This window comes from Miniopterus schreibersii, assembly GCF_964146895.1.
Source record: "Miniopterus schreibersii genome assembly, chromosome: 5".
Lineage (NCBI taxonomy): Eukaryota > Metazoa > Chordata > Mammalia > Chiroptera > Miniopteridae > Miniopterus > Miniopterus schreibersii.
This window is the reverse complement of record NC_138106.1, coordinates 60,783,298-60,804,725: the sequence shown is the minus strand read 5'-3', so window position 1 is coordinate 60,804,725 and position 21,428 is coordinate 60,783,298. Positions and strand designations below refer to the sequence as shown.

The window sequence follows — 21,428 nt, the reverse complement described above, 5'->3', positions numbered from 1 at the left end:
AGAGACACACGCCTCAATGGTATCAAGCCTGTGGAAAGAGTCTCTAAAATAAACCTTTGCATTAAATGATTTTGAAATTTAATGTTTATTGTATTATCACACTTTATAACAAGTGGATAAGTTAGAAAGTGGGTGATTTATAACCACCAACACCACCTCCTTTTATTTCATATTTGCTAGATACGGTCCACTGTATCCAGCCTTTAATTGCTTTAGCATTCTATTGTTGAGCAGTAGCCTTACTCAAGAATACCCTTTGGCCCTATTTCCTCCATAAAATTGACTGAAATGGAATGAAAGTTGCATCTTGGCTCCACTGAATGGAACAGAATTACAATATACTTACAGTCCTGTTGATTGTGTTAAGCATCTCCCTCAGTTCGCGGCATTCATCATTTTGAAAGCTGATCTACTCGCCTGCATGCTCAAAATCTTGCTGGCGTTATTTAGCTCATGTATCTTTTTATTTAATATGAGGTATTATTATGTAATGTGAGTGCAGGGGTGCTTAATAGCATTAGCTACTTTGCTAGCTGATCCAGTCTTTCCAAACTGTAAGATTCATGTAATATAGTTAAGTGTTCCTGTAATGAAATCATATAGTGAGATTGTTCTTACTGGTGATTTACCCATAAAATAATTATGGTCATTCCTACCTCAGTTGAAGAAATTTTGCTAAGAAGGAATTGATTTGTATGTAACAGAGTATCTTTGTAGTTTGTTCTAACTGAGATTAGTGCTCGGTGTAGCAAGTAGCTATTAACTTCAATCCTTCTATAAAAAGATACATTTAAGTAATTACCATCACTAGCTTCTTGAGAAAATTGTGTATAATTTAGTTATTTACATTGTATGGACAGAGTAATTTGGTACTTGGCAAAAATGTTTAACTCGTATCTGTGACTCTTGCAGATCCTACAGAGCAGGTGACAATACAAGTGCTGCCACCAAAAAGTGCCATCAAAGAAGGGGACAATATCACTCTGAAATGCTTGGGAAATGGTAACCCTCCTCCTGAGGAGTTTTTGTTTTACTTACCAGTAAGTGCTTAAGGATTGTTACTTGAGCTAGAATACTTTCTTTTTGTCCTGTTGTTTGGCAGCTGGCTGACATTAAAGATTGAATGTACTTGGGCAGCTTAAGTGAGAAAGGATGTTTGTCTTGGGGACAAGGGACACCTGTAGAATGTCCTTTGAAAGCTTTTTTCAGCATCTGCCAACAGTCTTGCCTTTTTTTTTTTCAATGTTAAGAGATTTCAAAGAATAGAAGAAAAAAGCTGATCGCAGGAAACTATTAATTATGAAACTTCAACCTTTCATTACCCAAATAAACTATAAGAATCTGTTGTTTAGAAGCAGATAACTGTAAAAGGAAGAGTGATGGCGGCAAGTGCGCTGGTACAGACTCTAAACCTACCCCTAGCTCCTTCCCGAACACGCCTGTGAGCCTCCGAAGTGGGAACAGCACTGTTGCAGATTATATTTAGCTTGTCAGAGTAAAGCCGGGGCTCTAGCCGTTGCATACAGTCTTGAGGCACCAGCTCCTCAACTTTTATCAGTATCGTAGCTGAAAGGGATGCTGTGTAGAGAGGGCCGTTTGGACAATTCCCTAGGACATGTTCTCGATGCCGCAGAGACCTGGAGCCCGGCTAGGAGACAGCCCGTCTGAGGACCCTCCTTCGCTCTCCCACAGCTCGCCCTGAGCTTTCCTTTATGACCGTCTATCGAGAGGAGCCGTGTACAACTCTACATGCACTTGCTGCAGGGATATGTTTAAAATGGCATCTGCTGCATTTCTCCGTAGTGTTTAAGACTGTCATCCATGACGTTCCTCAGAAGACCAATCTAAGGAACTTCTTTTAGGCTTCCGTGCTGACAGATGGCTTTGTGTTTTCTAATAAATTGACACACTGTTTCTGTCTATCGTGCAAACGAAATTTGGAAACTAGTTAAGTTTCCATCTTGGCTATCAGGGGTCACAGGGCCAAATGTTAGTCTTAGTTTTGGCAACAATATCTGGTACTTATCTTTTTTTTGGTTAACATATATTCCTAGTTCATTTATATTTTTATATTTTAGTTTGTTATTGGGGTATTTTTCTCCTTTATTTTTTTCTCTTTTTTTTCTTTCCCCCTTTTCCTTCCTTCCTCCCTTCCTTCCTTCTTCATTTCCTTCCTTCCTTCCTTGCTACCTTTCTTTTTCTCCTTTTTATTTGGATATATGGCATGCTTTCTTTTAAGTTGCCTTGACTTTTCCTGTCAAATTAGGCAAGGCATAAATATAAAAATAAAATATTGGAAATTAAAATAAAAATAAAACATAATCCATGCTATCAATAAAATAGATGTCATCAATACAATGTAAATTAGCTCCTAAATATCAATTATTTTCCAGGAATCAGATAATACCAACTATCCTCTCGTTTGTCCAATCAAAGAAATATATGACCTTTTTTACTTATTTGAGGAAATGTCATTTTCATCAAGAAATACAACTGTCTGTATTATAGCTACCAAGTGTGCTAACCTGACATTTTGCCTCTGTCGAAAGGGACAGCCCGAGGGAATACGAAGCTCAAACACTTACACTCTGACAGATGTGAGGCGCAATGCAACAGGAGATTACAGATGCTCCCTGATAGACAAGAAGAGCATGATTGCTTCAACCACCATCACAGTTCACTGTAAGTCACTTTATTCTTCACGTAACGTGGTTTCATTTGACTTACAGAAGGACATAAACACCAGCTCCACTTTGGTCCAGGTTTGCACTGCAGCGCTGAAATCTTGCATGGATCCATTAGCTGCAACTTTTGACAGTAGGAAACCTCAGCCTTTTGTTATTACTACCTTCAGTTTGAGGAATCAACAAAATATATGCATGAATATTAAAGAAATAACTCATTTTACCTTTTAAGAAAATATTTAGATATTCTTGAAGTTTACAAAGTTTTCATTTGGCACATAAAAGTATAGATTAAGTATCTCTTTAAAAATTACAGAATAAATATTATTAACATCCAAAGCCCAGCAACACAAAGTTAATGTAGAGTCAACCTTTGGAAGAAGAGGTAGAAACTCCTAAAAGCCATTTATTAGCTTTTTTTATAGAGGAAGATAGAAATTTTTTAGAAACAGACCTCTTCAAAATCACTCTGTAATACCTTTTTTTTTTTTTTTTTTTGGTTAATGTTCACCTGCTTTTCATCTCTAGGTACTTCAAAAGTTACATTTACTTCAGTGTGACAGAAAAAGATACACATAGAAAACAGACACTTTGTGTTCTTTGCTTTGTAACTCCTGACAGTTTATATTACTGATGTGCTTGATGCACTGTGGAAACTGGGAACAAATTTGAGCTGCTCTCTGGTGACACTAGACTTCACAGAGTGCTTTGGGCAAATGTCAGTCCTGCTTGGAGGTATAGACCAAACTTTCTGATACATCTTTGGCACCCAACAGCACCATCATATAAATAAGGTTTCCTCTCGACATGATCCACTACTAGCCCACTGAGTATGAGGGGTTTCTTTGTTTTAACATTGAAAAAGACTTTAGAAATTGTTCTGAGGAAATGATTCTAAATCTTTCATTCTCCCCACAATGCTTGGGAAACACGTAGGAGAGAAGCCAAAACTTTGAGGGAGATACAAGAAGGTACTTTAGAGAGTGGAGTAACCAGATGGTTGCTTTGGAGTGTGTGGCGTTGAAAGGACATCCTGGGAGGCCTATAAAAACAGTGTACTGTTGAGAAATATACACAGCCCGTCCGTTTCTCTGTTTGCCCCGTGTCCATGTTGCACAGATCTGAGTACGTTGCCACCAGGGACTGTTTAAACAAAAACCAGTGACCTCTCAGGAGAGCAAGAGTGCTACTTTTCTCTGAGGACTAGTCAGTCATGGGACCATTTATCCAGCCTGTTCCATGAAAAATAAAAAAATAAAAGTGAAGAGACCGTAACCAGCATGTAGAATTGCTTATGGAATAACTCTCTGATACAACTGTTCATGAGATCTTGGGCCAATAACCAAGAATCCAGTGCTCAGAGGTGGTATGTTTACATTTCAGAGATGTTAGCTACTCCCTGGGACCCTGAAAGGAGAGGGCTCTTATTTGTATCACCTGTAGATCAAGCAGGGGGAAACAGGTAACAGACCAATAAATCAAAAGACTTGGTTGCAGCCTGGCTGGCGTGGCTCAGCAGTTGAGCGTCAACCTAGGATCCAGGCGATCGGGGTTCGATTCCCGGTCAGGGCACATGCCCGGGTTGTGGGCTCGATCCCCAGTCGGGGGCGTGCAGGAGGCAGCCGATCAATGACTCTCTTCATTGATGTTTCTGTCTCTCTCCCTTCCTCTCTGAAATTAATAAAGATATATTTAAAAAAAAAAAAAAAAGACTTGGTTGCAGCCACACAGTACCTCCATGATCAGCTGGGATGAGAAAGAAAATCTACAAAGCATTTCACAGTTTAATTGGAGTCCAGTGCATTTTACTGGATCTAGATGCTTTTTAGTTTTGACAGGTAGACTGTTAACATTAGGCTTTAAGTCCTACTTCGCTCCTTAAAAGCTGAAAAGAGTATTGCAAGTAAATCAAGATTTTACTCTGTCACATGAAATGAAAACATAAAAATCCTATTTTTGCCCATTTAATCTTGATTGCTTGTTTGTTTTCCAAAAACAAGATTTGTTTTCTTTGCATTGATGACAGAGGGAGTGTGGCTGGGGAAACTCCAGCCCGAACCCGGACATGTTTGCAGAGCAGGCCCTGAGCAGGGCTCCGGCCCGCACACCCAGAGCTGCCGCTGGAGTGGCTGCTGTTCCGCCGCCCATAAGTGCACACGCAGATCCTTTATCAGGACGTCCAAAGCTCATCCATCCTCACTCTTTAAAATCTCTTATCACTGGCCAGTTAACTATCCAGCAAAGGAAAACTTCTGACTCGCCCTAAGTAGAATTTTCAGTTAAATATAATTCTTCAAAATATGCTGAGGAAACTCCACTTTTCCATGTGATCATGCACATTTTAATATTCATGAGAAACTGAGAAAACATACTTCATTCATTCACTAGTTCTTGAGAGCCTATCATGTGTCAGACACTGGAAACACAGTCACAACTCAAGCTATGGTAGCCTCATGGTGCTTCCAGCCTAGCAGGAGAAGCAAGAATTTATTTTTTTTTTAAATATATCTTTATTGATTTCAGAGAGAGGAAGGGAGAGGGAGAGAGACAGAAACATCAATGATGAGAGAGTCATTGATCGGCTGCAGCCCGCAACCCGGGCATGTGCCCTGACCGGGAATCGAACCCCATTCGCCTGGATCCTAGGTCGACGCTCAACCGCTGAGCCACGCCCGGCTGGGCAAGAAGCAAGAATTTTAAAATGATGTTCACACAATCAACAAATTACAATTAGGACATGTAGGACCAATGAGAAGCACAGGGTACAGTTACAGAATCCCACTGCTGTAGAATAAAGTCCCCCCACTGAAAACAGCAGGCACAGTCCTTTCCAGCCTGGCCTCAGTTAATTCATCCTCCCTGTGCTATAACCGTTCTGACCAGCTTTCTCACCGTGGTGAAATCTGCCGGGCTCCCTCGCCTCTTTGGCTTTGCTTATGTGGCAGAAGCTTTTCCTGGATCTCCACTTATCAAAGCTCTTCTCACCCCCTGGGGCCACAGACAAATTACCACCTATAGGAAACCTGTATTACTGCTTTGAAGCCCAGTTTGGCTCTGGTCTCTATTTTCCCATACGTCTCCGCTTGTGCCTCTGTTTGTAGCCCTTCCTTTAGTTTTTCAACAAATATTTATCGAGCAGGATCCTCATTATTAGCACATTCGCCACCGGGTGCTGATTTCATGCCACTGGGTGTTATAGTTGCATAGTTGAGCACAATCGCCTCTCCCTCAAAAACTGCGCATTGTAAGCTCGTGATTCATCTCTGTATCTCCCATTAGTGCTTGGAACATAGTAGCTGTACAATAAATGTCTGTTGTATTGAACTGGATTTTCCTCATACAGATTACGCTATGACAGGGAGATTTTTATAGAAATTACTTTCCGTCTAAAAGATCATACCTCCTTAGATGTGTATAGACTCTATTTTTAAAAGATGATATCTGCGAACAGTGTACCTTACAATAGATCTCATTTAAAGTTTCAACTGCATGAGAAATGGAATACAATTTTAAAAAAATATTTAACGACCACAGTCAATTCTCTCTGAAGGAACTACGTAGACTACCTCATGACTTTTCAATTTATCACCGGCTGGCTAAATATACTTGATTTTCCCATGGTATGCTTTACCTATTCTTTTTATAATGTTTACCTCACCATCATCATTCTTTATTTTCTTCCAGAAGTGATTTAAGAATTTTTTTTTCTTCTTAAGGTGATAGACCCCTGGGGAACACATATGTGCAGTGAAAACATCAATCATGTTAACTGCAAACAAATGCATAATCAATTAGGTTGACCATTCACTTGTCTAACCTGGTCTCAAAGCTCGCTTGAAAAATGACTGATTATGCTACAGTTCGGTTATTTCAGTCACATAAATCAGTTCTGAATTTTCAAGTGCAGTTAGAGGGATTTTTTTTTTCATCGTTTCTTCTCCAAACTATTTTGACTATCTTACTTTCCTGGAGTTTGCATTTTAAGCAGATTTTTCTGCTTCACAGATTTGGATTTGTCCTTAAATCCAAGTGGGGAAGTGACCAAGCAGATTGGCGATGCCCTGCCGGTGTCGTGCACAATATCTGCTAGTAGGAACGCAACCGTGGTATGGATGAAAGTAAGTAACGTTCCTTGGTAATATTCTGCTGTTTGAACTGATTCCTTCTTAGGCTTCTTTTCTGTTTTATGAGATATCCAAATATGTATATTCAGGAGCAATGTGTTTATACACCCACGCTCATATCCTCTTTATCTATAATAATACAAGTCATGTCACAATAAAATTTTAGAGGAGCTCAACAATAGTATAGCACCTGTAACTGATGCTCTGAAACTTAGTTTGGGGGCATTAATTTAATTATGTGCATATACTAAGTAATTATACAGATATACACATGCTCAGAGACACACACATATACATCTCTATTCTTTAGAGCTTAACGATTTATGGTGTGTGGTAACCCACATTATTCTCACATGACAGTTACAGCAACCCTGTGAAATATGCAGGACATTTATTATTTCCTCACATTATTCATAAAGAGGTTGAGATGAAGGAAATCAGAGAGCACATAAGTGACAGAGTAGACTCAAGCTCAGGCCTTGCTGAGAGTAACTACTGTGTTGACACTAATCTTAAGTGTCTGAATGTGGGTTCTACTGAACTAGTAGCTCTTTGGAGGTACATATCTCTCTTTACCCTTGAGCCATAGTAGAACATCTGGAACTTCTTAGGAGTTTAGTCAGCACTTCTTGAGTAAGTGCTTATATTTTCTTGTAATTGTCAGATATGTAGGGCATTACCTGGACCCAATTATTGCTATATTTTTAGAGTGAGAAAGTAGGATTGGTAATTTGTGATTTGAGACAGAGTTCTTACCAAAGGCAATGGTTGTAATTCTGATCCCTTCACTCAAATCCTTGTCTAATAAATCTAAGGACCCAGTGCATTTATCCCCAGAACATGGAACAGTAGCATTTAACAGTAGCATTTAACCAGTAATGTGTGGATAAAACACATACCAACCATTTGAAATAGGGGTTGACAAGTATTATCTTTATAAACAATTGTGGAGAAATGTATTACTAGTTTCTTCTTGATGAAAATATAAATTATTCTGTATTGCTCTTTGATGTCTGTTAATGCCAGGTCCTGTTACTTGTTCTCTGACTCTCACTTTCTTATCGCACTTTGTTTTAACCATACCCTTATCACAACTTCTTGCTCACTCAGATATTAAAGTGTTACTCTATAGACTGCATGTTTAGCATAAAATATTTATAGTAGTTGATGGCCTAAGGGCTAAACAAGTTCTAGGCAACTAGAACACCCAGTAGCATTATGAACACTCACAGTCTGTGTTACTGCAGGACTAGAGAAGCTAGTTTACTTGGCTAAATCAACTTCTGTATCAATTGCAGCCACTTGTTAATGGAATACCTAATATGAGTGGTGCTGATCAATATTGTCTGGCCATTGATTGGTTGATGGTAGAGGGGGGAAAAAATCATAATGGACAAAGACCACATAATCTTAGGATTCTGCTTAGGTGTCTGCTTATGAGCATTTCAATTCCTGATAAATAGCATCATTTTCCGTATATCGAGTGATTTTTTAAAAAATTAAATGTTGCATTTTATTTTTTCATGGAAATTAGGATAGTAAGCTGTTATTAAGGGTCTCTTCAAAAAGCATTTTGTCCTAATTACCCTGGGCCTGCAATGGATCCCCTATTGTGATAATTGTATCCTATAAAATGACTTTCAGGCACCACCTATACTCATCATTGATTATGTAGCACAAGTCTTCAGGGTTTGTCATTCCTGGTTATCTACATTTACCGCAAGGAGTAATTACTATGAATCTAAAGCTTTCCTTAGTGTAAGCACATTATATTGTTTATATCAAGTCCTCACAACACTTCAAAATGGTTATTACCCCATTTTACAAATAAGGAAACTGAGTCTCAAAAGTTTATGAACTTGCTCCAAATTATAAATTTAGTAAGCAGAAGAATCTGAAATAATGTCCAATCCTACAGAACTACAAAGGAAAAAGGAAATCTATTTTCAAAGGCGTCTGAAGTAAAGAAAAATAAGTTTGCGTTTTCATTAGACCCAGAAGAATCATTTTAGGCTTAATAATTTATCTAGTAAACATATTGAGAATTGTTATTGTGCCCTGTGAAGTAATTAACTTTTTATTTAATCAGGATAACACCAGGCTTAAATCTAGCCCATCATTTTCTAGTCTCCACTATCAGGATGCGGGAAACTATGTCTGCGAAACTGCCTTGCAGGAGGTGGAAGGACTAAAGAAAAGAGAGTCCTTGACTCTCATTGTAGAAGGTAATAAGAGACTTGAACACCCATTCAGATTTTCCTTTGAGAATTTGCTCTCTGATTACTTTTATGACCTTAGTTTAACATCTTATTTTAATTTTCATAATACTTTAGGAAAACCTCAAATCAAAATGACAAAGAAAACCGATCCCAGTGGACTGTCTAAAACAATCATCTGCCATGTGGAAGGGTTTCCGAAGCCTGCTATACAGTGGACAATAACCGGTAGCGGGAGTGTCATAAACCAAGCAAGTATTTGTCTTCTTGTTCTGTGCTGCGCGGTTTTATCTCGACCTACACCATGGGCTAGCTTGTTACCAATGTGAAGTCTGCAGTGTGTTCTCAGAGGAAGCTTTTGCTAAATTTTTAATTTTCCCAAAGGCAGAACATGGTTCAAAGAGAGACTTTTAAATCCCAGGGCCATGGAGAATGAAAGAGTCATGATGCTGTGGCCAGTATCTGTTTTCAAAAGAGCGTAAAGTGAGTGTTGTTCTATGGTCATTAATCCCTGAAACGTGGTGATTAAAACATTAAGGTATGCACTTTTCTGCATCATAAACTTACACATCTGAGTGTAAGTGGCCTCCATTACTTTTCTTACACACATTAAGGGCTATTTCTTCTTAAAACTGGGCCCTGGAGTGTGGTGAAGGACACATTCAGTGTTTCTGAACATACGGTCTGGTCTGTGTGCACCAGGGCCAGGGCCAGAGTAAAGCTAGTTAAATATATAGTGTCTAGGATGTTTCCTTCTGAACCAAAGGAAACATAAACCAAGCAGTAATATTTGTACCTTTGTCAGGACATTTTAGTAATAGTAAAGGGCTAAGAACTTATGAACACTACCAGTAACTTTCTTTTCACTTTGACAAAAAAAAAGAATGAGAATCTGGCCTGTCACTAGGGGTTCAGAGCTGTAATCCCACTGAATTGCCAGTCTGCTCAGTTATCGAGATTCTTGCTAATTCCAGTTTCTCCACGACAAGTCTTCACGTCCCCCTTCTCCGTGGAGCCAGTGAAAGGCTCTTCAGCAACACCCAGAGGTGCCGTTCGATGATCTGAGTCCCCTGTGCTGCCTCCTTCCAGCTCTGGCCCAGTTGCCATCTGGAAGGCATGCATCAAGCAGACTTGCAATTGAGTTTTCAGTTAAAATTTCTACTCTTTCCCTGTCCAGGGAAGTTGGGCCACTGGTCCACATTGTATAATGCGGTTTTGCGGAGCAAGGTGAATTTTGACTCTTTTACCTATGAGTGATGCATATATATTTGCATAACTCCAAGTATGGAAGGTCCCCAAAGCAAGTGACTACTGATTTGGTTAGGCGATGGAGACACACAAGAAACCATGCAGGAGCAGGACAGAGAGGCTCTGGAAGGAAATGTAGGTGTCCTGACTCAGGAGAAAGACGTGAACCTCTTGTACAATGTAGAGGTTAATTTTTTAGCATCAAAAATGACTTTTTTTTTCTTTTTCCCCCCTTTCTTGTTCAATTAAGTAATAATTAAGCCAAAAAGAACCTATAGGTATGGTCATATAAGCATAGAGAATAGAAATATAAGCACACAATAAACATTTGATGACTGAAAGATACAAATATTTAAAAGGCCATCGTAGAAATGAGCAAATATGTTTTGTAGAGATAAAAATAACAAGAAGAAAGAGTCAGTGAGAAAGTCACATGAAAAATACTGGTGGGAAGTAGTAAAATAGCAGGTGAACTTACTATGAGGATAAAAATAATAATGCCATTCTTCATTGTCAAGGAGAAGAATTGATTCTGGCCCACTAGGTGATATGTTATTTTTCTTGTTCTAGGTTTGTGCTGATACACATAATCTTTTATTTGTACCCTCCACAAACACATGGTGAATCTATTATTTTGCAATGCCTGAAAACCCTGCCCCACCCTGACCCAGGGACTAGACAATATCCCTAAGCATAAATCTAACTCTTGTTCTCAAGGTCCTTACATTGCAGTCTAAGAGAAAGTAAGTGGGGACCAATACATGGCATGTATAAATAGGGTGATTGAGGAAAGAGCACAAGTACACACTTGCTTTAGTCATGTTGGACTTAGGAGTCTAGTCCTAGGGAAGAAATTAAAGTGAATTGTCTCGTGTTTGGATGAATTAAATGCAGTGATTGTCCTCATCAACACTTCACAACAACCAAATGAATTTACCAGTAACTAAAAAGAATCCATCCACTGCATTTAGCTCAGGAAAGCTGAGGGGGGAAAAGGTTAGATTTCCCATGAGTAAAATCCTGTATAAATATGTACTAGATATAATGGTCTGAGAGAAAGGAATTAACCCCTGTAGTGGAGAGCAATGTGATAATTTACAAACAAGAGCTAAATTCATTAGTATATTAAGGGAGAATTGATAATCATTAATTAATTATTTTGAGACAAGTACTAATCATGCCAAAATATTAGCTAACCTGAGCATCTGTTGGAAAAGATGAGCCTAATGAATTTAATTATTAGAATTTACAATCAAAACATAAACAGGGATCCAATTATGGATTTACTACATTTTTTTCATCTCTGATGTAAACTTGAAGTGGTCTATGTCTGTGACCTTACATATACCCTTGAACACCAGATAGCACTACAGAGCACCACACCTATCCTGTTTCACTCAGGATCACTCTTTCCCATGTTTTTAATCTAGTTCCATTTCTACATCCATATTTCTCTTTTCTTTTCCAGACAGAGGAATCTCCTTATATCAATGGCAGGTATTATAGTAAAATTATCATTTCCCCTGAAGAGAATGTTACATTAACTTGCACAGCAGAAAACCAGCTGGAGAGAACAGTAAACTCCCTGAATGTCTCTGCTAGTGAGTATTTCATTTCTGGCATTAAAAAAGTAAGAAAATTCTTCATTAGTTTAAAATCTTCAGTTCCATCTTCCTATACTGCATTATGGTAAGTTTTATTTATTTTGCATTTGTTGTCATCATCACAGGTTCTTTTTTTTATTTCAGGTGTCTGTTCTGTACAGTCCTTGTCTTGACAGCCAAATCATTTCATGTTTTATGGGTCAAAGACCTTAACTTACACAGGAATATTTCCCAAGAGCAACAGATGATATAAACAGAGTTGCTATTATTTAATCTATGTTTTGTGTTCAGAATACAGATAATTCAAAGATTTTTTAACAGCATTTCTGTAACAGTTTTAATTTTGGTAAAATTTTAATTATCTTTAACCTGTTATTTTGCATTCTAGTTCTTTGTGGTATTTATTTGTACAAGAATGCCACATGCTTAAAGTCATTCAGCAAAATGGTAGTAAAACTGGTGTCTGAATAACGAATCTATTTTTTATGATTGATGCTTTTGAATATCATATTTGAATCATAGTTAAAAATCAGATGAGATTATCTCAAAAAAAGTGAAAAAAAAATCTATCAATAGTGAAATCAGGGTAACACATACATATCAAAGGCAGCTTCTTCTGAAAACAGTTGTCCTTTATTTGAAATTTTCCATCATCTTCAGTTCTGTCATTGTCCCTATTACCATGTCAACCTGAAATCAGGACTGGCCTAGAATGAGGCTCAGCTCTGGATCCTCCAAACTTTTATTCCTCCCGTCATTTGGAATCCTGTGTGTGACATTAGCAGGACAGGCATATCCTCGCGAGGACTTAGCTGGAGCCAGGAGAAAAAAATTATCTAGAGATAATAGTTCTTAGCCGATTATGACTGGAATATAAAAGCCTGCCGAACTGACAAGAAAAGAATCAAACAAATTTGACTCTAAAATAGGAGCATTGACTTCTCAAAATTTAATTCAGAGAGTATTGATTTGTCCTACCTAGAAAGAGAACTTCTCCTTCCTTCCTGAACACGGGTCTCTCTTTTTATTTTAACCCATTCAAGGGTGGTTTCCTGGACTAAGCAGTGGCTTGATCAGCATTTAATACAATAGATTTTCAATTCAGTGAGCACCTCCCAAGATCCCAGTTTTTATGAGGAAGGGTCTGGGAATCTGTAGTTTAACCAATATCACTGGAAGCCCCGATTCAGGCCCATGCACAGAGGAATATTTATGTAGTTTGATATTAGCTGATAATCCATCACAACGGGGATTCTTAAACTGAGCCAGGCAGGCGGCACTGTCACAGTTATTTGAAGGCTTTTGCAAACATCACATACAGTGCCTCTTCACCTCCAAGACATCCCGGGTGTTAACCTCTAGCCCCACCACTTTGAGGAGGTCTCTAGTGGTAAGTCCATGACACTAAAGAGGAAAATTAATTATCCTCTATTGAGGCAGGGAAAATTCAGATGTGGTAATTTCTTTCTCTTTACAAAAAAAAAAAAAAAGTCTGATTAAAAGGTGGTAGATTGTGGGAAATTACAAAATTACTATGGATTTTAGATTAATGCGACAGCTTGTCAGTTGTGAATTTTTTTTATGGGAGATTAATACCTTTGCAGTTTCAACTACTCTCCTTTCCTTAAAAGAAGATTAATTTCTTTGGAGGGAAATTCACGCTCTATTAAATGTAATTTTTTTCCTACCCCTAGCTGTAGGATAGATATTTTATCTTTGAGTATTATTACATCATACTATAATAGTAAAGGTGACTTTCATTTATCAACAAATTTTGTTTTTAATTTCATATTAACATTTTTCATTTCAGTAAGTATTCCAGAACACGATGAGGCAGACGAGATAAGTGGTAGGTACTATGCTGCAGACTCTCCTTCCTTGACTATCAGCTCAAGATTTATGAAGTGTCATTGTTTAAGTAATTTTCTTAGCCTCCACAATTTTAACTTGAATGAAAATAGCGAATGAGACAAGATAGTAAGAATGCTAAAGTTTCATCCTTTCAATTCACAAGTTTGCATGTTACTAATAGTGGTGAGCCACGATAATTTTTAATAAGAAATAATAACTAGATTGACTCCTTTTCAAAAATCCTTGGTATTATCTATAATCGCCTGGGCTTTTCTTCTTTGTTGTAGATGAAAACAGAGAAAAGGTGAATGACCAGGCAAAGCTAATTGTGGGCATCGTTGTTGGTCTCCTGCTTGCTGCCCTGGTTGCTGGTGTCGTCTACTGGCTGTACATGAAGAAGTCAAAGTAAGTTGTGGGGAAAAGATCTTCATTGTTCAATGACGTCCACTGGGGGAAAATGCAAGGTGTTAATTGTGCTTCCTCCAGCTGGGCATGGAATTTCTAGGTAGGAAAGACTTGTCACCCTCATCAGGCTGACCCTATCCTGTTCTGCTTTCAGTAGTGATCGCATTACCACCACTGGGGACGTGGCTTGGGGGTGGGACTTCACATGTGCCTCATTACTTTTCTCAGTCAGTAGTCTGAATTCAACTGTTCAACTTTTTCAGTGCCTAGGTGGATTATTTTTATTTATTTATTTATTTTAAATTTATCTTTATTGTTGAAAGTGTTACAGATGTCCCCTTCCCCAACCCCCGCATTGACCCCCTCCCCCCTTATCCACCCCACCCCCAGGCCTTCCCCATGCCATTGTCTGTGTCCGTGGGTTATGCATTTGTGCATATTTAAGCCAGTCAGAGAAAGACAAGTATCACATGATCTCACTCATATGTGGAATCTAATGAACAAAATAAACTGATGAACACAATAGATCCAGGGACATAGAAGCATGGAACAGACTTTCAAATCTCAGGGAAGGGAGGAGGCGGGGAGAGAGAGTCATCAAAGAACTTTGGTGGATTTTTAAAAAGCCCATTTTGCCTAAAAGTCAACCATTCTAAACCATTCGATGGAGGTTGGTGGAGATGAATTAAAGTGACTAGCCCTGGCCAGTGTGGCTCAGTTGGTTGGGTGTCGTCCTGTGCACTGAAAGGTTGCTAATTAGATTCCCAGTAAGGGCCCAGGCCCAGGTTGGGGGCTCGATCTCGGGTTCGGGGCATGCCGGAGGCAGCCCATCGATGTCGCACTCTCACAGTGCTGCTTCTCTCTCTTTCCCTCTCCTTTCCTAATAAATAAATAAATAAACAAACAAATAAATAAATAAATAGCGGCCAGGTGTCTTTGCAGGGACAGGTCCAGCCAGCAGTGAAACTGCCCGTGAGCTAGAATTACCTCGTTGTCACCACTCCTCTATCCTATTTAGTTCACTTTGCTCCATAGAGGGATCTAATTCAGAGAAAATTTCATCATTATTTTGTTTTTAATTTTTAAAAAATTGATTAGGAAAAGTACCAAGACTACTTTGAAAATGACTTAGATGGTGTTTAGATTTAAAATTATTAGCATCATAAAATAATGCAGATGTTATCAACCTTACAAATAATCTAACAGGGGTTTATGATGAAAATCCAATTGACTGGTGAAGGTTCTTCACGTGCACACGTGCTTAGTACTTGTTCCCCCTCACTCTAGCCCTCGCCCTGTATTCAAACGTGACTGGGCAGAGGTGGGTCTTAGCATTTGCATTTTTAAAAAGCTTTATTGGTGGTTCTGTGGTATGCCACTCATCTCAAACATGGGTTTAAATCCTCTTATCTTACAAATGAAGTCATTGACTTTTGCAAGGAGATGCGTATAGCTAGTGGCAACTTTGGACTTAATTTTATATTTTCTTGTTGTCTAATATAACTCCTTTTAACAAACTCAGGTAAGTTAACTTAAAGAAAATCAAAAGAAAAAGCAGACTCAAGGTTCATGATCTTACCCTATAAAGATATTAACAATTTTAGTGGAGAAATGTTCAAATGGAGCTGCCATCAAAGAGAGGCAATAGCTCAGAAATTTTAAAGTCACATAATGTACTAAGCTCTGTTTTGTTCTTACAACTCATCTTGGAAGTAGATACTATTATTATTCATATTTTTCATTTGAAAAAACTAAGGCAGAGAATGTTTAAATGACTTGCACAATCACGTTTGATTTAGGCAGTGATGCTTTAGAATCTTTCTGCTTTATCTCTCGGCCTTACTTCCTCTCATGGTGCCTTACTTTTTCTCTTTTTTCGTCACATGAGACAGTAACATTTTCCAGTTGTGGGCTGAGGTTGATGTGCATGGTCACACCCACATCAGGGTACAATTTCTTCTGATCTTGGAACTTCACTCCTCAGTCTTGGGCAGTCTCCACCATCACATGATAACAGTTGTTCTTTTCCTCAATAAACATTTTGCCTGCAACAACTTCATGTGGGTTTGTGTCTATGGTTTCTATGGAAAATTTAGAAAATTTCCTGCCTGCCCCATGAAAGTGAAAGGAAATGCAAAGAGTTGCCCAGAGGCAGTATCTAGCTTATAGAAATTCACCACCTATTTGTATACGTTTCCTAATGATCAAAATCTGTAATCCACAATAAGGTACTCAAAATCTAACAGCTTAGTCTCTAGGGTATTTCTATTTTATTTACTTGGGTTTTCTGATCCGCTCCGAAGTAATCTCGTTTCCTAAAAAAATGAAAATAAAATTTCCCTGTATTCTGAAATTGAACTGAAAAATAGACAGCAGTCCTCTGCATTACTATCAAATGATTATTAGATTCTTGGAGTATCCCCAACTTCCTTAATATACTATCCTAATTCCCAGTATTCTAATTCCCATCTATGAACAGAAGAAATGTATGTGTGGGGGCGGAGGTTGTTACTTCATTGGTTATTACCATACGGTAACCCCAAATTAAAATCATGGGTAAATAAATGTCAGACACTTGGCTTTATAGTGTCTGTAGGTTAATGGAGAAGACTTTCTGAATTTCTTAAGGTATCTCATTAAGTGCAGTTTTTACCATCCAACTTGAACATTCATTCAAATACCTGTTACTTAATTGAAAAGTGTACCAACTTTTCTAGAGTTAGTAGTATTGGTAATCAAAGTGATAAATTTCAGTTCTCACCCCAAGCATGGAAGTGTTTTCTTAGGAATCTGCGGGGCTCTGCAAGGTCGCTGAGTGCTTTGCTTTCCTGGGGGTTCTTAGCAGGTTGTTCCGAACCGGCGCCCTCGGACACAAGGCGGCGTTGTAGCAATGAGTCCTCGCCAATCCCTTTCTTCGGTATTCAGATTTATAACAAAAGCCTTCAAGTTCGGAACTGCTAAGGCATATTTGGCTTTACTGTATTCCCTTTCTTCTCTTCTAGATCATTCCCTCAAATTTACAAGTTAATGCAAGGGTTTCATTTCCACCTGTAGCTAATTTATCACCATTTTACATGCCTGTGAGAGATTTTTAATAAAGATCTGGTCCAGACTTCCCCCCAGATACCTAAAGAAACATTGCCTTGTGTTTACCATCCTACAAAATAATACCGTCAATAAACTTAGTGAGTCACCCCTTGTTGCAAACAACTTCGAGCAACAAATTATGAGTCAAATATCTGATTTAAAAGCCGCATTGATACATCTAGCTCAGTGGTGAATTTCGAGAAACATTTAGGGGAAATTATTTGTATTGGCAATTTAGAAATTCATTTGAGAGAGACGAGAAAAGCAAATCTTTTATGCCCAAGTAGAATTTAAGAGTGTATTTGTTAAGATACCTAGCGGCTACCCAGCTAACATGCACTCCCCATTCCATTATTATGAGCTATCTATTTTTATATCTATTTTTAATGTGGAGACCTGCAGCAGGAAGTGCTTAGCAGCGGTGCTTAGCACTTTGAGGTGATATATTCATAGCAGAGTAAGGACTCACGATTCCTCTGCTGCTTTGATTCACATAACTTCTCATGGGAAGTTTTTTAAATTGGAGATTTTTTTGATAATGAGAATGGATGACTGATATCTCCCATATATATAGGGTCTTAACTAACAGTTCTGGGCAAAAGGCATTCATTGACTAAGCCCACTCGATGTCTAGTTGTTTAACAGGTTGGAGAACATTAACGAACTAGAGATAATTTAATAATTTTTAAATTATTTATTCATTTTCTCTCCATCCTGTCGTCCGAACATTGTTTTCACCTCTGCGGGAAGTTAAATGTGACTATTTGAGTTTCAAATCCTCTCTGCATAGCTTATAGTGCAAGAGCTAATGAAAAATTAAAAGAGCCAAAGAGGAAGGGAAAAGTCAGCGTGCTGCAGACACAGAGTCGCTCAGAGGCTTATTAAAGCCGTAACTTCCAGGGTGGTCGCGCTTAAAAGACCCCTGACCGCCATGCCTCTCACCACTGAGCTGGGAGGAAGACACGTTTACCCGGCATTCGTAACCTCAAAATACACATTGTCTGTATATCGGAAACTTACCGAGACACTGATGTTTTGCAAATGAGGAACTCGTGACTATTTTCATGAAAATGAGTGTGTAACATATAGGCAATCTGGAAATCTAAAAATTACAGATACCTCCGTGAGTTCTGCCTTTATAGAGCACCGTATTATTCCCCTTGTCTCAGAAAAACCAAGACCGTTCTAAATTGCAAAGGACTGAAGAGGACTTGCCTCTAACACTGAGACGTCAGCAAACAATGTTATATTAGGCCTTTCTAAACCCTTCTCATTAGTATTTCTTGATGTATGAAATAGAATCTCGCAAGAAAGTTGATTTTAACTGAATTATATTTCCAATCAATACCCACTCTGATGAGGGAAGATCGACCCCCTACTGAATAAATTGGAAAGATAGTGCTGGGGGACCCTTTGTAGCACGTTATTAATCTTTCCTCATTTATCACTACATAAGCACCTACTACTCTTTTTTTTCTTTTTTTCTTTTTTGTTTTTGTTCTTTTACTGAAATCCTCAACAACTTAGTGAGGGGAATACAATTAATCCTAGTTCATAGTATCAAAGGCTCAGGGAGAGTAACCTGCCCAAGTGTATTCCGTATCCCTTGTACAGTCTTTTCAAATATACGTTGGTGCCTCCCCAGGACTTCTTTGGGGTTAAATTTTACCTCTGACTTTGACGTCCTGCTGGCATTCAGGGCAGTGCTGGGGGGAAGCGTGTGTTCTGAAGGCCGGGGCTGACATGGTCTCCCCCCTTGTGTTAGAAGTCGGGCTAACCCAACCTCTGGCTCCTCTCTCTTTCCCTTTCCATCGTCTGGCACGCAGCCAGAAGGAAGAAAATAAAATTCCTCATCATTCTACCAAACCATAAGTAATAAACTGGAGGGGAAATAAGATAACATGGAAATGCCAGAGTCCCCATCTAGTCGGTCACAAGGCTGTTGGCTACTCAAAGGGCAGAATCACCATGGCTGCTCCCCCTCCCCCCACCACACGTGACTTGAACATTTTCCAGAGGAAAGGGCTTGTATCAAGATATAATGTTTTCAATTTTTTAAACTTATTTTAGCTTTCAGTATATATGCATGTTTTTTATTTCAAGCGTTTGTTTTAATTATCTTTTTAAAGGTAAAGGGAAGTCCTAGTCCCCGAGCACCTGCCATGGGCCAGGCTGCCTGCCTCCTAATATAGCCACCTAAGAATGCACCTCGAGCCAAGATGCTGCATGCATGCAGGTGGCATCCTGTTTTTATGCATACTCAGTATTGTTATGTTTATTTTTACCTCCGAATCTTTTCAGTGGGTGGTCCCCATATTTACTATTGGCCAAGATGAAAAGGCCATTTTCTCTTTCCTACTAAGGACAGAAGTGTTCCCTATTTAAGTGGAGAGTTTCTTTGGAGATTCTTAGAAATTCTAAGGACATAAACATGAAGGTCATAATAAGACCAACTATTCGTTCTTTATTTCCTTCTTTAAACTCAGAAATTGCTAACAGAAATTGTCCTCCTGAGATGCAGGCATTGGAGGCTTCCTCTCAACCTCTAATTAATCTTGGCCCAAGTGGAAACTCACTCTGCTGACAGCTGTGACCAGGGCAGAGAGGGAAATATCTGTTCTCTTGGATGGGACCCTAATTACTTGTACAGGTGTCAATAGCCAGTTTGCTGGAAGTGGCAGTTCCACACTGCCAGGGTCTCGAGTCTTAAATACCTGTGGTGCCCTTCTGTGGTGTGCCCCAGGAATGCTATAAATTAAAAATCACAGAAAATGCTTCTCCAGCTGGAAAGGATTAATGATTTCTCATGCTGCCTCTGAATTTTCAAATTTGTTATATATATGCCTGCATTTGGAAAACCTAAAATCTTATGAACTCTTTTATGTGTGAATTATTTTAAATGGTATTATATTTGTTTTTCAAATATATAATTCTATTATAATATTTCATGTATCTTTTCAAATGATGCCACACTCCAAGACTGTGATCTATTGGTTAGGCCTGCCACTCCTGTGCCCTCCACTTTTGCTGCCTTTTTATCCCCCCCACTAAATAATGTTTTAATTGGGATATAACTGACATATAACATTGAGTAAGTTTAAGGTATGCAACAGTGTGTTGGTTTGATATATTTATATAATGAAATGTGGTTACCACTGTAGCGTTAGGTAATACCTCCATCAGGTCAAATAATTATCATTTCATATTGTGGTAAGAACAGTTAAGATCTAGTCTCTTAGCAATGTTGAAGTGTTAAAATAAAGGCACACTTAGGAGACGCCACCAGATTAGTCCCCTACCTTCTTCGAAGGAGATCTCTAAACAACTTTATAATATTGGGAGAAATCTCACAAAAAGGTTAAAGAATCTTCTAAAATGCTCTTTAAAAGTAACTTGAACCCTTAATAAGTGCTTCACTTACGGAAATAACACAGATGAAGGGTAGAGACCAGGTTTAACTCCCTTCTGCTACTTCATAGCTACGTGGCCTTCAGGAACAGCTCCAGGACTGGCATTCAGTTTGATGGGGCCCTGTCACCTGCTGGAGTTTTCACTTGTATGTCACATTTATCCTCACAGCAGCCCTGTGTGTAGATTCTGTTGTTCCCCATCTTTACAGATGAGCAAGCATGCGTGAGAGGAGGGGCTTGTCCAAGGACTTCCAGCTCAGACTTGACACGCGAGGCCTCATGAAGTAGACTAGAGGGTCACCTCTAGGGCAACTCCTAAAGTTAATTTATTGGGATTCTGTGATTTAAATTTTCTCTCATATTTAAGTTACAGAAAAGTCAACGCATAAAGAAAGTTTAAGACAACCATAATAGTTTGTATGTTTTACCTAAGTGTTCGTTTTTTTTTATAAATGCCTAACCTTGTCCCTCAAATCAATCGACTGAAAATATTTGGCTAAAGGGAATGATTTAAATAATTTTTGTTCTCTGCCAGTCATAGATGGATTTCTAACCTCTATAATTCTTTCAAATCTCTGAATTTTTACAAAAGAATACATCCATAAAATTATATTTATTTTTACCACATCAATCTGAAAGCCAAGCCAAAAATAATCAGAGCAGTTTTTAAAGGTTTTTTTTGCTGCTAGGGAGAGTGGACTCTCAGTAACAAAATTAAAGAAATTTATAATAAAATGCATATAAATACTATACACGTATACTCAATGAATACCTCCTCCACCACGAGCTACACTATTTT

At 38.5% G+C, this 21,428-nt stretch overlaps 1 protein-coding gene across 5 annotated transcripts in view; it reads left to right on the top strand.

The window, feature by feature from the left end:
* Positions 1 to 21,428, top strand: part of ALCAM (activated leukocyte cell adhesion molecule) — a 184,179-nt gene that overhangs the window by 150,915 nt on the left and 11,836 nt on the right. For 2 of the 5 annotated variants that reach the window (XM_081138339.1, XM_081138343.1), the window contains exons 7-14: positions 913 to 1,040; positions 2,550 to 2,682; positions 6,690 to 6,802; positions 8,898 to 9,033; positions 9,142 to 9,275; positions 11,741 to 11,873; positions 13,687 to 13,725; positions 14,015 to 14,132. In XM_081138339.1, coding sequence (XP_080994465.1) covers positions 913 to 1,040; positions 2,550 to 2,682; positions 6,690 to 6,802; positions 8,898 to 9,033; positions 9,142 to 9,275; positions 11,741 to 11,873; positions 13,687 to 13,725; positions 14,015 to 14,132 — 934 coding nt within the window. Of the gene's footprint in view, positions 1 to 912; positions 1,041 to 2,549; positions 2,683 to 6,689; positions 6,803 to 8,897; positions 9,034 to 9,141; positions 9,280 to 11,740; positions 11,874 to 13,686; positions 13,726 to 14,014; positions 14,133 to 21,428 lie in introns of all 5 variants that reach the window. The other 3 variants (XM_081138340.1, XM_081138341.1, XM_081138342.1) reach the window with 3 other exon arrangements.